This window comes from Lissotriton helveticus, chromosome 8 (genome assembly GCF_964261635.1).
Source record: "Lissotriton helveticus chromosome 8, aLisHel1.1, whole genome shotgun sequence".
NCBI classification, from domain to species: Eukaryota; Metazoa; Chordata; class Amphibia; order Caudata; family Salamandridae; genus Lissotriton; species Lissotriton helveticus.
In genome coordinates, this window is record NC_136069.1 from 1,225,857,617 (window position 1) to 1,225,876,300 (window position 18,684).

The 18,684-nt window shown below is 46.3% G+C and overlaps 1 protein-coding gene across 2 annotated transcripts in view; it reads right to left on the reverse strand.

Annotated features, from left to right (window-relative positions):
* Positions 1 to 206: 206 nt before the first annotated feature.
* LIPT1 (lipoyltransferase 1) overlaps positions 207 to 18,684 on the reverse strand; it is a 133,572-nt gene continuing 115,094 nt past the window's right edge. For both annotated transcript variants that reach the window (XM_078658174.1, XM_078658175.1), the window contains exon 2: positions 207 to 1,606. In XM_078658174.1, coding sequence (XP_078514300.1) covers positions 484 to 1,605 — 1,122 coding nt within the window. In that variant the 5' untranslated portion in view covers position 1,606 and the 3' untranslated portion in view covers positions 207 to 483. The remainder of the gene's footprint in view (positions 1,607 to 18,684) is intronic.

Here is an 18,684-nt window from a genome sequence, read left to right on the forward strand (position 1 = left end):
AGAGCTTATTCCATTGACCTGACAATCCACTAGTTCTCAAGCCTTCATTTCGCCCAACTTTGTCCAAGGAACTGCACACGCTTGTATTTAAGTCTAGATGCCCGCCACTCCCTACCCTACCCCCCGCCAACCCCAACTCCCAAGTGGCAGCACTAAAAGCATCCATTCGGTATCAGTACTTTACGTATGTGGACGACACACAAATCTTTCTTGCATTGTTGTTTACTATAATGTAACAGATAACAGCTTGCAGCTTAGGACTACCTGCTTCGATCTGCTGACTACACTGTGGCAAACATTTTCAAATTAAATACTGACAGAGCACACTGACTTCAGCTAGGAGACAGAGAGGACCGCTGCACCTCCAACTTTAGGCTGTGTAAACACTCAGTAAGACTTCTTCTTTTTTCCATATTTTGTGTTTTCTAACCAATGAAAACAACTCAAGGAGTCCAGTTTCTAAATATAGATTTTTATGCAAAATCACATGACCGACATTATTTTTTCACATAAAACACTCCAGTTGTTATGCAGATCAGAATCCTGAGGACACGTCCTTAATAGAGCACTTGTTAGCAACGTGGTTTCGTTTGGGCAAAATCTACTACCAATGAGATTGTTCTGCAGTACAACACACATATCAGCAGGAAGAAAATAATCTGGCACATCAATGCTGCAGGCTTCGATTCTACCACTTTTTATATCCAAGTTTAGTTTCACTTCCAGGTAGGTTTGCTTGTGAAATACATCAAAACTGGTACGAACACTAAATCTTGGTGTTTTCCCATAAATCCAATCCCATGTCTGAAGCTCCTTAGTTTTATTACGAATTCCAGGGAACAAATCCTCATCTTTTGGATCTATTAGTTTAACATTGATGTCAGTATGATGATGCACAGCGTACTCTCCAGCTACAGAATCCATTATCTCTTGGCAGGATAAAGTTGGATCCACATCCCAGAGACTTTTTACCATAGCAGGAACGCTAGGAGTAGCATTACTATGTATACCCTGAAAAGGACTTTTCAGAATAATGGGTATCAGATGACTGTCTGCATTGCAAAGCAGTGTGCAATGATGATAAGCCACTGTCCTTCCAAGTTTTGCTGCAGTACCTGAAATTTTAAATTTACCATCTAGCATGAGATCGTATCTTTTAGTGTCCTCCACGTTTAGGTGGGGTCTTGACCTTTTCAATGCTCTGATAATTAGTTTTAGGTTTTCCATTCGGTCATATTTCTGTTTAGATGTGAAAAAGGTAAAGTTGATGTTGCCTTGATCATGATAAACGGTTCCACCGCCACTTCTTCTTCTGGCTAAACAAACCCCTTTTTCTCTCATTAGGTTGAGATTACACTCTTTCCATGGATTTTGGTGCCGGCCAATGACAACAGCTGGGTTATTTATCCACAAGAAAAGGATGTGTTTGTCCTCTAAATTCATGTTATCATGAATCCAATCTTCCACTGCCAGGTTTCTATATACATCATTCGACACAGACTGCAGAACAAGACCACTTTTGGTGGTGCTCCAGAAAGAAGACGCTGGAACTCTGTGGTTCGAAAGGAATTGGAAGCAGTTCATCAATGAGGATCTGCACAACATCCTGCAGAAAAAAATAAAACAATGTCGTTTCTGGCTTCTTCTGTCTTACAGCATTTTGCCAACAAGAAATTGAGCTTTTTCTTCATAATCTCTACATTTCAGAACAAGCTCCAAACAAGTGGACAAGGTTTGGAATGAATGCATGTCTACAATGAAGAACTAAGAACACTGATCAGCTCTAAATATGTCAAATCAAATCAAAATCTGCTTTATTCGATTTTATGTTAAAACAAAAAAAGCATACAGAATATAAAATATTATTGCACAATATCAGCCTACATTAACAAGAATATAAAGTGTGAACGACCGACCAGACATGTTAGGTGCAGAGTGCATTTAGTGAAAGTTCAGTTATTCGCTATCATGTTAACAAATCGTAAAAGAAAACAAAATATAAAACGTTATTGCACCTTATCAATCTACATTTACAGATTTATAAAATTAGGCACAACTAGCCAGACATGTTAAGTGTAAAGCGTGAAAAAAGTGCAGATATATGCCACCATCTTAAAACCAATCTAGGCAATCAAGTTTTTCCTGCGTTGTAAAACTGTACACAAGTAACTGGCCACATAACAAAAGATCGGTAAGGTCGGTAATGATTTTAAAAACAAGTAGGCGAAGCAACATTGCTTAAAATTTAAACCACAAAAAATGGGTCATTGTAGGAAAGTGGGTTTCTGTTGCAGTAACTCCCCCACTTTTTGCCAGGTTTCTGATGCACTTTGACTCGATGTGCTGCTCTGGGTCCCTGACAATCCCGTTCCCAGGGCCTGTGCTCTTTCCCCAAACTGTACCTTTGAACCCACAATTGCCACATCTCTGGCCACAGGTAATCCCCTTGTAAAAGGTACCACCTGTACCAAGGGCACTGCGACCAGGGAAGGCCTCTAAGGGCTGCAGCACCTATTGTACCATTCTTAGAGACTGTACCTTGACACCCACACACTGCCATCGCAGGATGCATGTTTTGGTGCAGAGAAAAGTGAAGAGTCGACATGGCACATTGTGTGCCATGCCTGCAACCCACTGCCTTTGGCCTAGGTAGGTCAACTCTCTAGCAAGGTGCACTAGACCACATGTGTGGGTACAGTTGCATGAGCAGTGTACCCCTACAGTATCTATGTCCATTGTTAGACATTGTAAGTGCAGTAAAGCCATAAAGAGTATATGGTCTTGGAGTTGGTCATTACGAACTCCACAGCTCCATAATGGCTATACTGAATCCTGGGAAGTTTGTTAGCAAACTTCTCAGCACATTAAACCACACTGATGCCAGTGTGGGAGTTAATGTAAAATGCACTCAGAGGGCATCTTAGAGATGCCCCCGGTAAAACGACCACCCCTGTTGTGGTTCATGAATTGTTGCCCACCATTTGCCACCACCAGAATGGTTTCTGGACCCCTGGGTAGGGGGCTTCCGCTCTCTGGGTCCAGAAACAAAGCCCATCCTGGGCAGAGGTGTCATGCCTCCTTCCCCAGGATGGGGTAGGTGTAGGAAAGTGGGTTTCTGTTGCAGTAACCCCCTCACTTTTTGCCAGATTTCTGATACACTGTGACTTGATGTGCCCAGGGCCCCTGCCAATCAGGGTCCCAAGGGCCTGTGTTCTTTCCCAAATCAGTACCTGTGTATCCTCAGTCTGGCCACACGTAAGCCCCATATAAATGGCACCATGGGTACTAAGGGCCCGGTGACCAGGGAAGGCCGTTAAGGGCTGCAGCACATATTGTTCCACTCTTAGAGGTCCTGTACCTTAACACACACACACACTTGCATTGCAGGCTGTGTGTTTTGGTGCAGAGAAAAGTGAAGTCTCGACATGGTACACATACTTGAGTGCTATGCCTGTAAACCACTGCATATGGTATAGGTAAGACACCCATCTAGCAGGGTGTCCTATACCACTGGTGAGTGTACAGTTGCATGAGCACTGTACCCCCATAGTGTCTAAGTCTATTCTTAGACATTGTGAGTGCAGTAAAGCCATAAAGAGTATATGGTCTGGGAGTTTGTCATTATGAATTTCACAGCAACATAATGGCTTTACTGAATTCTGGGAAGTTTGGTAGTAAACACTTGCAGCATAATTAACCCATACAGATGCCAGTGTTGTATTTATTATACAATGCACTCAGAAGGCATCTTAGATAAGCCCCCTGAAAGATAACCAGCCTCTGATGGGTTACCTGAGTGGTAAACTGCCACCAAAAGACAAGTTTTTGGACCCCTGGGGCGGGAGCCTTCACTCCCTTAGCCCAGAAACAAAGTCTTTGCTGGGCGGAGGTGTTCACATCTCCCCAGGTGTGAGAAGTTGGCCTGATGTATGATGTCTCCAGTTCTGGGGGCACCTTATATCAGTCCAAACAATCCCTTATGGTGGTGGTTGTAAGTCAACCTTATAGACAAGCTATCCTAGGGGTAGCATGGACTTAGCAGCCTTAAAGGCTTAACTTCAAAGGGCGAGTAAAGCGATCTGTTTTACCATATACAAACCTGTAATATCAAATGAAAGTACACCACACAAGTTATATATTATCAAAATATATGTATTTATTCTTAGAATAATCCCCACTACTCTTTATGAGCAATGAAGCACAAGCGTTTAAATAAAAGCACAGTTAAACATAGACAAGTTGCACGTTTTGGATGAGGCCGGTGGCCACTCAAACCATATATCAATAAAGTGGTATAACAGTCACTAATCAATCTGGGGTAAGGCCTAGGGCCTTGGGAATCGCTTGGACTACGATGCACTAACAGCAGTTAGGGCGGGAGTAGCCCGCGGAATTCGGGTGCAGTGCAGAAAGCACAAGCATGCACCAATGCAAAGTCAATGGTGCGTAAAAGTTATCGATTTACAGTTTTAAGAGTCTTCCGACTGGCCTAGAAGGACAAAACTTTAGACTTAGACACTAGAGGTGTAAAACACTACAGGAGCACCGGCGTTCAAGAGTTACCTCACCCACAGGAAGCGGGTGCACAGGTGCAAAGGTGTGTCGGGTTTCGTCACGAAGATCTAGGGTGCCTGGAGATGAAGATGCTGCAGGCGTCCAGAAGAGAAGTGTCCGGTGCGATCCAAGGGTGGATCGAAGTTGTAGAGTACCTGAAAGCAGAGGGGACAGAGTCTGGGTCACTAGCCAGTGACCAGGAAGGAACCAGGCAATGTCTGGCGCAATCAGGTCGATGTCGTGTAGCTTCTCTCAGCTGCCACGTGGTCTCTGGGGCACTGAGGATGTCCTGGCGTGAATCACGAGCTGTCCCACGAAGGCTCTCGCTGTCGGCGGTGTCGGCTTCAAGATCGGAGTCAACAGGCCTTGGCCAATGCAACCCACGCAGAAATCGAAGATGGCTTAACACTCGGACCAGCAAGGTCTGAGCGGGTGCTCCTTTTCAGGGGAGCTGGTGCCAGTCTGGAGCAACCAGACTAGCTGTGTAAATTCAAGGTTTCGTCGGTACTGGGGCCACTAGCCAACAGGCAAGTGACTGGACCAACGCGTCGCGCAGAAATATGCAAAAGGGCCCCACGCAGCACTCGTCAAGTGTGGAGGGGTGAGCTTCGGTGCACAAGCTGCTCGGGGCTGGAGCTTCGCAGACTCCAATGCACAGCTTCGAGGGGGCCTCGGATGCTGCACGGTCAGCGCTTCGTTGTTTCTCCAAGATGGCCGCTCCCACGCTTCAGGTCGCCTCCACGGGTCTCATCTCTGCAGGGACTGTGGATCGGGCTGTTAGAAGGCAGGCATGCTGGGTCTTGTCGATCTCTGTCGCTCGAGTTTCGGCGGGAACTGCAACAAAGCAAACGTCGAGGTGCTGGATGGTGCCTGTTTGCACAGGGTGGTCACTCCTTGACCACAAGGGAGATTCTTCAGTCTTCCACGAGGAGTGGGATGTCGAAGGGTCCAGAGTTTCGTTTCATAAGTTTGTCAGGATAATCTGATGTGCATTGGCACTGCTCCCACCTATATTCCAAATCTGGGGGCTGGATTACCTGCTAGGTCCCTCCTATGGGTGGAACCTGGGAGGGGGGTGGTTACACCCCTTTCCCTTTGTCCAGCTTCGCGCCAAGACTGGGGCAGGAGTGCCCCAGAACCGGTTTGACTGGAATCTGCCCAGGGACACCTTGTGCACCCCAGGCAGTGTCTAGTTTCATTCAACCCTCCCTGCTACAATCCACTATCTCCTGTCTGGGGTGGTGGGACACCTCCCTGTGACAGAAAACCCTTTGTCCAGGCGTCCTCTGCCGAGTTTCGGTCAGCAGCAGGAGGCCAGACATGTGTCTGTGGCAGCAGCATCCATTTTGTGATGCTGGGGCTCTGGTTAGGATTAACCGCGTTTTAGTAAAGTAACATGCCTGCACCCTCTAGAAGGGTGGGATGCTATCCCCATCACCAGGACTGGCAAGGGGATAGTATTCCAATGTGTATGACACCAAACACGACATGTTTTGATAAAGCCAAACCAGAGTTGCAATAACCTTAAGGATTATAATGCACTTAAGAGTATATGGTATGGCAGTATCACTGGAACAGCATTAAGGAATTGGTCCCAACACTGCAGTCAGGCTCAGCTCATGCTAGAGCACCATCTCACATAAAACCAAGCACTCTGCCTCCAGGACTGTAAAGGCCTGCCATAGGAGTGACTGATAGGTATAGATGTGTCCAGATATGGGTTTAGACATAGGTATACTACATCTAAGCAAGGGGTGAGTACACCACCTTGCCTCAGCTGTGGGAACAGCCAGTTGTGTCGATTTACGTACCAGCCAGGGGTGGCAAAAGATATGCTGCAGCCCCTGGTAGGCCTTGGATGCACCTATGCTCATGGCACCTAGTGTGCACTGGATAGGGGCTGACAAGGTGTCCACTACCAAATTGGTTATGTACCTATAGTACATGTCTGTGAATTTAGAGAGAGAACAGCAGGCTGGGGGTCTGATTAGCAGGCCCACAGCCACATTAAGTCGAAAACCAGTGAAGCAAAAAGCAAAAATTGGGGTGACCATAGGATAGCAGACCCTACTCTCCTACACCAGGTCACGAAGAGCCATCAGTGGCAGGGGAATTCCAAAGGTCTTGCCGCCTTTGCAACGTGATCTCCAGCCTCCCCTGCTATCAAGAGCAGGCCCCCTTCCTGTCTCACCCCCTTTTCGTCAGGAAGACAGGTGGGTAAAATTAGAACAGCCCAGAAGGTGTGCCCACCTCTGGCAATCCCACCGCTCAGGTGGGGGAGGCGAGGTGAAGCCCACTCTTCAGTGCCCACCATCTTGCAGATGGTAGGCACTCTCCAAACAGGATTAGGGATTGTGTTCAGTCACCCACGTGGGATGAGCACACAAAGGATGTAGTCACCCTAAGGTCAGTAGCCCATTGACTACTAACCTGAGACCCCTAAAATGCCCCTAAATACAGTATTTAGGGATCAGCCCTGAACTCAGAAAGGAGATTCCCGCAACCTACGAAGAAGGACAAAAGACACACAGCAGAGGAGACTGCAGAGAAGAACTGACTTGGCCCAAGCCCTACCGGCCCTTCTGCAGTTTCCAGAGATCCTGCACGAAAAATCAACCTGTCCTGGGAGGACTGACTGCCTTCAACAAAGACCGGATCTCCTATGAACAGCATCTCTGTTCAAAAGAATCTCCAAAGAAAGACTCCGAGCCTGCTGAAGACAAGAAACCCAATGCCTGGAACCACCATTGCACCCGTCGCCTAGAACCTGGGTCCAAGTGGCCCACCGGTCCCAGAGAAGTCCCAAAGTGCAGCAGAATCAGAGTCCACTGTGGGTTGACTCCTCACCCCAGGGCTCCCTGATGCCGCCTGGAGCCTCTGAACAGAGACCCCACCAACCGCAAGTGGCCCAGAAAGTAGAAATCTGCCCTCAAAAGGCACCCCTGCATACAGCCACCCTGATCCCTGGAGAAGAGGACCAGAAGTGCACCTACGTCCCCGAGTCCTTCAACTTACCTGCCTAGCTGTTGGTTCCTCCCAGAAGACTTCCTGGATCAAGCCTGCAGCTAAAAACCAAAACCGGCAATTTCCATAGGATTGCATTTGGCTCCCGACCCCTACAAAGCACTCTGCACCTGTCCGCCCCTGCGCCGCTGGTGGAGTGGACTTAGGCCTGACCTGGGACCCTCTTTGCCCTGACCTTAATCCTAGGAGCTTGTCTCCCAAGACAGAGTGGCCTACCTGTGAGCAGCCCCCAACCGAGTTGCCCCATTTGCTAACATTGACATCCTGCACTCCGCACCCGGCCGCCTTAGTGCGGCTAGTGGTGGAAATTGAGTGCCTACCTGGACCTTGGGGAACCTTGATCCTAACCCTCAAAACTCACCCTTGTGACCCAAGTACTTACCTCCAAAACCGATAACCATTTTATTCGCATAGGATCCCGTGTTATAATATTTGGGCTTAAAATTGTTCTAAGTGTGTACTTTCTGATGTATGGAGAAAGGTGAATTCAATTGCACAGTATGAATGGACGTACTTACATTTGTATGTAGAACTCTTAGGGTGTGGTAACTAGGCATAACACCCCAGTACTCAAAAGTAATCTAAAGTAACTCAAAAGTAATTTACAAGTATTTACTGTATAGTACAGCCTGCATTTAATAGTGATAGAAATCTGTAAGAATTGTAATTCCAAGCACAAATGCATTTCTTTGAACAGTCTTGCATTTGAAGGTATATTTTACTAACCTGTGCTAAGTCCTGCTTGGTTCTAAAATAAAAAAAATAATTTAAAAAAAGGTTCTAAAATAAAAACCTTAGTATATCTTTTTATACTTACCTAATTGGTCCTGATTCTGCCTCTGAGTGTGTATATCCGTCCTTGATTGAGTGAATACAATAAATGCTTAACAGACGCTCTGGATAAGCAAAACTGCTCGCCCACACTACCACAAAGAGAGCTGTTGGTACTTACCTAATGTAGCCTCTGCTAAACCTCTGGGGACTTCTTGGACTCTGTGCACACTATACCTTACTTTGGTAAAGTATATACAAAGCCAGCTTCCTACACTGGGTCCACAAAGGGGAATCTTCAAGGGCCTGTCACCTTTGTAAGCTGTCCCTGCCTTTTTCTGCCCGCAGAAACTGTCTCCCACCGGTTCTGACCCCCCCCCCACTTTGAGCAGGAGAATCGGCAGAAAAACCAAGCTGGGGGGGAGGTGTGCCCACCTTTGCCAACCCCACCCATCAGGTGGGGGAGGCGAGGTGGAGCACGCATCTCAGTCCCCTCGATCTTGATGATGAGGGGACCCAGCCAAAAAGACAATGGTTCATGCCCCTATCCCACTGGAGGGTGGCGTAATAAGGGGTGGACTCACCCCAAGGAGGGACCTATGGGTTCCGACCTGCACACCTCTGTAAACGGCCCTAAATTGTGTATATAGGGGCGACCCTGAACCTTGCCCCCTCAGATTCGAGGAAAAAAGAAGAAGGACCGAAGAGCCAAAATGACCCAGAAAGAAGAGGACACCAACTGCTTTGGCCCCAGCCCTACATGCCTATCCAGACTCAGAGTTGCCTACAGCAGAACCCCGGCATGTCCATCAGCCCCCCCAGAATCCAGAGGACCTGCCCTGCATTCATCTCACAAACTCGGTCTCCCCGGAGCACTGGATATACTCAACCAAAGACTCAAACGCAGAACCCTGATAAAGGCGACTCCTCGGTTCTGAACCCGAAGCCCGAAGGCATGAGAGTGGCCCAACACCATGAGGAGGTCTACTTGGGATCTGGTGATCCCCGACCTACCTCGAGCTTCAATCTGACGTCTGCAGCCTCAACCTGAAGGCTCCACCCCAACCGTGACTGGAGCTGGTAAGAAGATCCAACGTCTCAAGACACCCCTGCACCAGACGCCCCACAGCCTTGGGTGTCCCAACCGATGGTGTCCAGGCATCCCCCAAAAACCCAACGTACCTCTCTTGCTGGTGGTCACCTTCAGGAAACTTTCTTGTCCAAACCTGCAGCAATTTTTTCTAGCCGGAGATCTCCATTGCAAACCACAGGGCTCCCAACATCTTCTTGGCATTCTGCATTTGGCCGCCTCAGTGCCACTGGTGGTGCAGCTCCTATGCGAATAGTTGGTCCCTACAGAGCTGATCCTAACCCCAGGAGCTTTGATCCCATATGGAGTGGGCTGCTCGTAAGCCATCCTCAATCGATGGCCGCTTAGTCCCATTCGTTAACATTGAGCCTATGCACTCTGCACTCGGCCGCCCTAGTGCTGCTGGTGGTGCGATGTGAGAGCCTAACTGGACCTTGGGGAACCTTGCTCCTAACCCCCAATAGCTATACTTTCAGGTTGTTTACTTACTTATAGACCGTTAAAATTCCCCATAGGAAACAATGTTATGAGTTTTTTTCCAGATTAAATGTTCTGTGTTGAACTGTGTTTGTATGAAAGAAAAGTACCTGTGCTTTAAACCAAAAGGTGTCTTACTTACCCTTGTATTGTAGGATCCACGGTGCGATATCTTGGCATATCGCCCCGCGTAGTCGATCTAATCCAAAAGTAATCTCCAGGGGGCACATGTATCAACATTTAAGAGATTACCTAATTGTGATTTTCAGCGAATCGCAATTAGGTAATCGCTATTACAAATGTATGAAACTCCAAGAGTTTCATATAGCGGTTCATAGGGGGCATAAATTGACCTCCCTTATTTATATTAATGAGGAAGATCGCAATTTGCGACCCCCTAGGAATCGCTAAACTCACAGGCAAGGTGCCTTGCTGGGGTCAGCAGACCACCATGTCCGCATTTGCTTTTAAATAAAGCAATCTTTTTTTTCACATGCAGCCTGTTTCCGTAAAGTAAAACAGGGTGCGTTCACATTCACAAAGGGGGAGGGTTCCCTTGGGGACACCTTCCCATTTGTGAATGGGTTACCACCAACTCAAAGTTGGTGGTAAAATGCAATTTTTTTTAAACCCTGTTTTATTGAGTTTTCAAGGTACCTTGCAAGTGAGTATCCGACATACAGCAATTGTATACAGGATGATAGCATGTTACACAATTTGGGATACCTGTAAGATACACTTTGCGAACAGAACATATGCAAGAACCAAAACTTCACGCTGACTGCCCCCCCTCCCAGCATTGGCAGATATTACTGACAACATGTACACAGTAAGAATAAAAATCAGACATAATATCATATGAAATGGCCATTAACAACCAATAGGAGCAGATACTTAAGGGGTTTGCAAGGGATATGCGGAAGATCTATACCCTATTAGGTAGCCCATCTATACCAAATTTTCCTGTGCTTTTGTGGGCATCCCCGTGCTTGGAAGACTACTATTTCTGCCCCCATGGAAGTGTCAAGCGCCCTGCGCCATATCCCCATTGTCGGCGGAGAAGTTACCTTCCAAAGCCGAGCAATATCCAGCTTGGCAATCCTGAGCGCGAAAATGCGAATGTTTTGCAACCGCTTTCACTGTCACAGAACATTCACACATACCGTTACGGTTTGTTATTTGGAAGGGATGGCTTAAACATGCCCCTTTCAAATACCAAATCGCAAACCCATTTTGCGATTCGGTATCAGGCTACTGAATCGCAAAATAGGGTTTGATACATGTGAAAAGCATTTTCTGCTTTCGCAAATGGCCTGATTTTGAGAATTGGCCCATCTGCGAACACAAAAATGCTTGATAAATGTGGCCCTATGTATTTTAAACTGCTTTAAAAAGAAAATACCAACCTGTAACGATTGCAATTTCAACCACAACTTTATTTCCTTGTAAAGTTTTGCATTTGACATGAGTATATATATTTATACTTACCTCGTTGTATACGACTGTCTCTGAGTGTGTGCCATAAGCCTTGATTGAGTAAATACAATTAATGCTTAACACACCCTCCTGATAAGCCTAACTGCTCGACCACATTACCACAAAGAGAGCTGTGAATGAATATCTAATTTAGCCTTTGCTATACCTCCGGGGATCCCCTGGACTCTGTGCACACTATACCTTACTTTGGTATAGTATATACAGAGCCAGCTTCCTACAGTAATATAAAATATTTTCTCAAATCCTTGAAAAAAAGAAAAAAAGAACAGGTTGTCGTGAAGTCCTTTGTGCTGATAAATTGTCAAATGGGCATTTGGGTAAATTTTCAGACCAATCATTTGTAATGGTATAGGTTACCAAACGATGAAGGGTATCAAGTCTGAAGCGTGTCAAAACAAACTTATGACAACTACTATGGACAGACTTGAGATAGAGTGACAAGTCAGAGGTAGCCAAAATCATTTGGGTCTTAATGACACTGGGTTCTGTTAGTTCTGTAGCCAACATCGTTTCCGTAAACATCAAAGTGCACATCTTTTTTAGGTACTTCCTAGAAATAGACTGTAAAAACAAGTTACTTGCCTTCGGTAACAATGTTTCTGATGGATACTTCTGCCTGTGGATTCCTCACCTTTTGAAAACCCCCTGCGCCAGCATTCCGCTGGAAATTATTTCCTAGCTCTCCCACGTCGAGGAGAACGTCACAATAGACAGGCTCCGCTCGCGGGCTCCGTGTGACGTCATCGGAGCCACAAAAGGACCTCGTCGGCGTGCTGACGTCAGTTCCCTTTTCTCTGCGCCGTCGACGCTTAATGGTTTTTCTAGGGGCTCTCATTTTCATCAAAGAAAACTTTGTATCTCTTGATTGTTTGTTACAGATGGCTACTTCTAAGAAGATGGGTTTTAAACCATGCAGAGTGTGTGGCGGGCATATGTCAATCACGGACCCGCACGATGACTGCCTCTAGTGTTGATCTTCGGACCATTACGTCAAAGAGTGCAGGAGCTGCAGGAAGATGATTCCAAAGGCAATTAAGGAGCGTGAAGCAACACTGTTCATGGCCAAAGCCAACAAGGAGAAGAGAGGTCGGAAGAGGGCGAAGTCTTCCTCTTCTCATACTTCGAAGTCGAAGAAACACAAGAAATCTAAGAGAAGACATGGCTCTCAACATTGTTCTTCGAAAGCCAGGGCTTCACGGTCGAGGTCATCAACTCTGGCTGAGCAACCTCGAAGGAAGGACTTTATCTCTCCATCTCCTTCTCCTCGGGTGACGACGGTTCCATCTCCAGTTCCAGGGTCGCCAGCTTCTAAAGGTTCTTCGCAGCATGAAGATTCACTGGCTCCAGCGACATCCCCTTGCGCCTGGTGAGTCTTCTCCAGGCCGGGTGGCTTCTCCTGTGCGGGCGCCGCCCCCAGCTCCGCAGCCTCCAGTTTGACCTCAGGTGACTCCACTTCAGGAAGGTACGGATCCATATCCTCCTTTTCCTGCTCCTGGGTCAGATTCTTCGCATTTTCTCAATGCGATGTTTGGGCCCGTGGGTCCTTTGGTCTTTAACCTGGGTGTTCCTCAATTTCAAACCCAGGCACCCTTCATGCCATTCTTGCCGTCGACTCCGGCTTGGCATTTCCCGACGCCGAGATCCTCCACTCCGGCGCCTCGGACTCCTTAGGCTGCTGAGTCGGCGCCGCTTCGAGTTTGATCGACGTTGAGGTTCGAAGTGGAGGCACCTCTGTCCGCGCCGTTGATGTCTTCACCGGCGCCGCGTGTGGCTCCACCAACGCCTATACCTAAACAATGTTCTAGGAGAGAGGCTCAGAGGCTCCTCGAAGAGGAGGAATATGCACAGAATCAGGAGGAAGGGCAGATTGTTGACTCTATGGATGAGTTTGAAGGTCTTCATGAAGCTAGTGACCTTGATACTTCTCCTGAATATAATCTTCCATCTGCAAGTGGAGTTGTTGTACAGGACATTGCTCCATATCATGTTGTCATAAGAAAGGCGGCTGATTTACTTGGTCTTCAGCTTCCCTCAGCTGAGGTAAAGTTTAATATTCTTTTTTTTAAAATGTTTTATTGGTTATTGAGAAAAATCGAATTAATACAGTACATGATTGAATGACACAATGCAGAATAACATCAGAAAATTACAAGTCACCATAAGTCAGTAGCTTCAAGGTACATCTCTCACCAAGCTTTCCTGCCTGCGCATTTCCATTTCTACCGTGGGTGACATACCTATATCTACCCTATGTCTGTTCTAGTGGGACCACTTCCTATCCCATTTCTTAGGGCACCCCCTTGCCTTATAGACCTCTGTCTCCGCTAGCATGCATCGGTCCATTTCTTTGCCCCATAGGGTGACACGATGTGGGGCTCTGTCCCCCCAACCCCTAGCCACCTCTCTTTTCACCATTGTGTAACCCAGTGTAGTGAACTGTTGTTCGGTTTCCGTTAGGTCAGTGGCCTCCCAGATGTTTAGCAGTCCTAGTCGTGGGGTGAGAACTATTTCTTTCCCTACTGCAGTGGACATATACGTCGTGGCTCCCTCCCAGAGGGAGCGTACCTTTGGGCAAGTCCACAATGTGTGGTAAAACGTGGCTTGCTAGCCACACCTATCGTCTGGTTTAGCGCCTATTTTTGCCAATACTTTCCCGGTTATGTATGAGCGGTGAAGTATTCTCAGTTGGATCAGGCAGAATCTCTGAGTGATGGCCGCCTCACGGGGGGGGACATAAGGGCTGTCTGCCAATCTTCATCTTCTATAGGGCCTACATCATCTTGCCAGCGCTCCCTGAGCTTTAAGAAGGTATCTTATTCAATGTTTTATGTGTTAAGGAAATCACCTTCGATCTAAAAGGTCCGTCAAGCAGGCGGTCCTCTAGAGGGGAGGATTCCGGTATATCAGTAAAGGACGGAAAGGCTGCCTGTAACGCGTGCCTGATTTGGAGGTATCAGTAAATTTCCCCCCTGAGCCAATTGGTACTTGCCTTGGAGCTCACTAAAGGTCAAAATCGCCCCCTTTTTTACCAAATCTTCCACTGTGGACAGCCCAATGAGGTCCCATTTATCAAACCCGGGCTGATATCCCAGTCTCCCCAACTTCTGAGCGACCCAAAGTGGTGTGGCCAATGATAAGGTGTCTGCCCAACCCAGTCGAGACAAGACTATGCACCAAATGTCAAGCGTGTGCCTAGTCGGCCCAAAAAACCTCCCTTTATTTTTCTTATCTGTGGTATACAGTGCGCCCAAAAAAACGGAGCGATCGGTCTGATATCTATCCAGAGCATACACTGAGTCATCCGGGGGGTAATATATCCAATGATTGACAGTAACCAGATGCGCCGCCAAGTAACAGCGCTGTAGGTCTGGGAGGGCTATGCCGCCATCATATCAACTTTTTGTCAGTTTCTGTCTAGCAATCCTAGGGGCTTTTCCATCCCATAGCAGTGTGGTGATCTCACCCTCAATCGCCTTAAAATAGGAATCTGGAAATGTATATGGGCAGTTGTGGAGAACGTAAAGGAAGTGAGGACCTGCCCGCATCTTAAAAAGCGCCGCTCTTCCCACAAGCGTCAAGGGTAGGGTCCTCCAATGTTTAACATCTGCACGCAATCTAGCCAAAGGCGGAGCCAAATTTGAGTCATAAAAGCAGGTGGGGTCCGAGGTTACAAAGACCCCATGATATCGAATACCGTCAGTGGCTACCGTTATTGCACATTCTATTGGGAGACGTGGTACCTCTCCTTTCAGCATAAAAAGGACTGACTTGCGCCAGTTTATAGCAAACCCTGAGTATTTACCAAAGCTCGTTAATATGTCAAGGACAAGACTGATCGACCTGTATGGGTACGCCAAGTACAGAAGGATATCATCCGCATAGAGCAAAATATGGTCTCCCACATAATCCGCCCAGCGCAGGCCACGTACCATCACGTCTCTACGTATCCATTCCGCGAGCAGCTCCAGTACAAGGGAAAAGATCAGCGGGGACAGCGGGAATCCCTGCCTCGTACCTCTACGAAATTCGAATGCCCGGGAAGTAAAACAGTTCACCCTCACCTGTCCTAATGCCTCTGTGTATAGGAGGCGTATCCAAGCCACAAATTTGGGGCCTAGCCCTGCCCTTTGCAACACCTCGAATAAATATGGCCATTCTATGGAGTCCAACGCCATTGAGGCGTCAAGGGATAATATCGCCGCGTCTTTCTCTATGTATGGTCGTCTAGCCATGACGTTGTGTACCCTTTGTAAATTGAGAGCCGTGTTATGCCCTGGCATAAAGCCAGACTGGTCTGGATGGACTAAAGAAGTGATAACCGTCGCTGATCTATTCGCCAGAACTTTCGCTAATACCTTTGTCTCCACATTTATCAATGAGATCGGCCTATAGCAGCTACAATCATCGCTCGGTTTTCCTTGTTTATAAATAACTACTATAGTGGCCAGGCGCTGGTCAACGGGCAACTGGCCCCCTTCTAAGCTCTCTTCATACATGGCTTTCAGATGTGGTATGATTAAAGAGGCTGTTGCCATCAGAAACTCAACCGGAACCCCGTTAGGTCCCATAGCCTTTCCTGATTTAAGTTGCCCTAAAGCCTTGCCTATTTCCTACGGTGACAGGTCAGCCTCCAGAGCGTCTTTATCTGTCTCCGAGAGGCACGGTACATTACTGTCTGCAAGGAGCTGACGCGAATCGTCTCCTGTGTAGCTAGTAGAGGGGGAGTACACCCTTTCAAAGTAGTCGGCAAATCGTTCCACTATGTCTTTCGGGTGTGTTACCAGGTCCCCATCCGACATCCAAGTCTAATATTCTTGCAGAAGTTCTGAACACATCTTCGTCAACTTCTGAGCCATTGCATCCTTTTACGGATGCTTTAACTGAACCAATCCTAGAAGTGTGGCAGAAGCCTTTATCTGCTCCTGCAGTTTCTTGTTCCATCTCGAGAAGGTACAGGCCTACCCCTGGTGATCCGACTTTTTTATCATCGCATCCTACGCCGGAAAGTTTGGTCGTCCAGGTTTCTTGTTCGAAGCAGTCTTCTGGTTCTTTCCCTACCATTCTGGGTGATAGGGATTCTAAAAAGATGGAACAAGCTGCAAAGAAGGTGTTTTCCTCTGCAAGTATGGCTCGTAAGTCCACTAATGCAACTTGCCTTCTTGGACGATATATCCATGCTTTGATGGACTCTGTTGTGCAATTAGCCCCGAATTTGCCGGAGGAAGATCGTGCCAAAATCTTGGAAGTCCTTTCTGATTTGCAAGCTGCAGCACGTCAGGTGATTCAGTCGGGCATGGACACTGCCGACTCTGTGGCTCGTGTGATGGGGTCTTCTGTGGCTGTAAGGAATGTACGGGATTTTCTGGAATCATAGGAACAAACTAAATCAAATCACCGATCTCCTCAAACACTTACGTTTTTCAGTTTCCGGATGAGGTAGCAAAGTGGTGTGCTGTCAGGTGATTCGCCATGACGCGCAAGGGTGAATGGCAAGAATGTGTACTCATGTGACGTACATTCAACATAGAAACAAGACGTGAACGTGATAGGAAAGACTAGCCGGGGAGATTAAAAGAAAGATCCCGCAAGGAGTAACCTGGGTGTTTTGAATGAATAAAGTTTGTTCAAAAGAAATGCAATGTGTATAGACAAAATGTAATGTGATGGAATAAAATAAAGGATAAACAAAGCGCGGTGAACGACCTGAGAATGTTCTTTAGCAGTATCGGGAATAAACAATGTAAAATACAGTGTATCAGAACACGATACACGGAGTCCCTAAATACCACTCAATATCCCAAAAATTCATTAATAAAGCATGTGAAATACGGTGCATACAAATTCGTCATTGATGGTTACACGATTTGTAAAACATGAAGCACATTATCCAAAGGCAGTCATAAATGTTAAAAATAATAAACAAACAATATCTGTCCAAGCAACAATGTTGTGTGATGATGACATCCTCAACGTTACAAACGCACAACATTAATAGCACTGAGTAATTGTAATTTGTTAAAGAAAACAATGTAAATCCACCCTTTCATTCAAACCCTTTGGTTGGGTAGTGTTCAAATAATTGATCCAATGTATTTCCCTATGCAATAAATACTGGGTATTGTCTCTTCCGGGCAGTGGTTTAACCAGTTCCAAAACTAAGAAACGTAACTGACTGGGATTGTGATTCTGCGTGTTGCAATGACTTGCCAACGGAGATTTGGAGTTTTTTGTGCGTACATTGCTCTTGTACTCGATGAAACGGGTTTTTATTTTTCGCTCTGTTTTACCCACATATGCCAATCCGCATGGGCATTTGATCATATATATGAGGTTACTACTGTTACACGTCGCTGTTACTTTCAATTTGATCGATGTTCCCTTATTGGGGTGCATGATATGATCTCCTTTAATTATGGCGTTGCAGTTGCCACAGTTGTGACAGGGTAACGTCCCTTTGTATGTCTGTTTGGAAATTTCATCTGGTTTGTTAAGGATTTCTTTGATGTTCTTGGTTTGCAAATACGCAAATCTCAGTTGTTTTGCGAAAATTCAGTTGAAATCATCCTCTAAGGTAAGTAGCGACCAATGTTTCAAGATGTTTTTTTTTAGGTTGAAGCTCCTGGTTGAGTATTTGGAAATGAAAGTCATTCTAGGTTCTCCTGCTTGTCTCGTTTTGGGAGTAAGTAATGTGTCTCTCTGAATATTCATGACTTTGTTTTTGGCTTCCTCAAGAATTGTTTCAGGATAGGATCTGTCTTTGAATTTCCCGATGGTAATGTTCATTTTCTCCTCGAATGATTCTTGTGTAGATGCTATACGCTTGAGTCTTAATAACTGTGAGTATGGGAGATGTTTTTTAAAATCTGGCTGGTGAAAACTTTTAAAGTGCAACAAATTGTTTCTGTCTGTGGGCTTCGTGTAAACCGTTGTCGTCAGGACTCCATTTTCATTATGAATCATAACATCCAAAAAGGTTATGACGTGTTTATCAATGTTGTGTGTGAAGCCAATTTTGTCATTGACCATGTTGAGTGTTTCAATGGCTTCAACCAACGCTTGTTCGGTCCCTTTCGATAGGATGAAGATGTCGTCTATGTATCTTTTGTATAGTACGAGATTCTAGATCCATTCTGGTTGGTTTAAGATATGTTCTTGTTCAAAACAATACATGAATATATTCGAGAATGTCGGTGCCCCACAATTCACCATGGATGTTCCCGAGGCTTGGATTAAAAAAAATCATTCTCCCATTCAAAGTAACTGTGGTACAG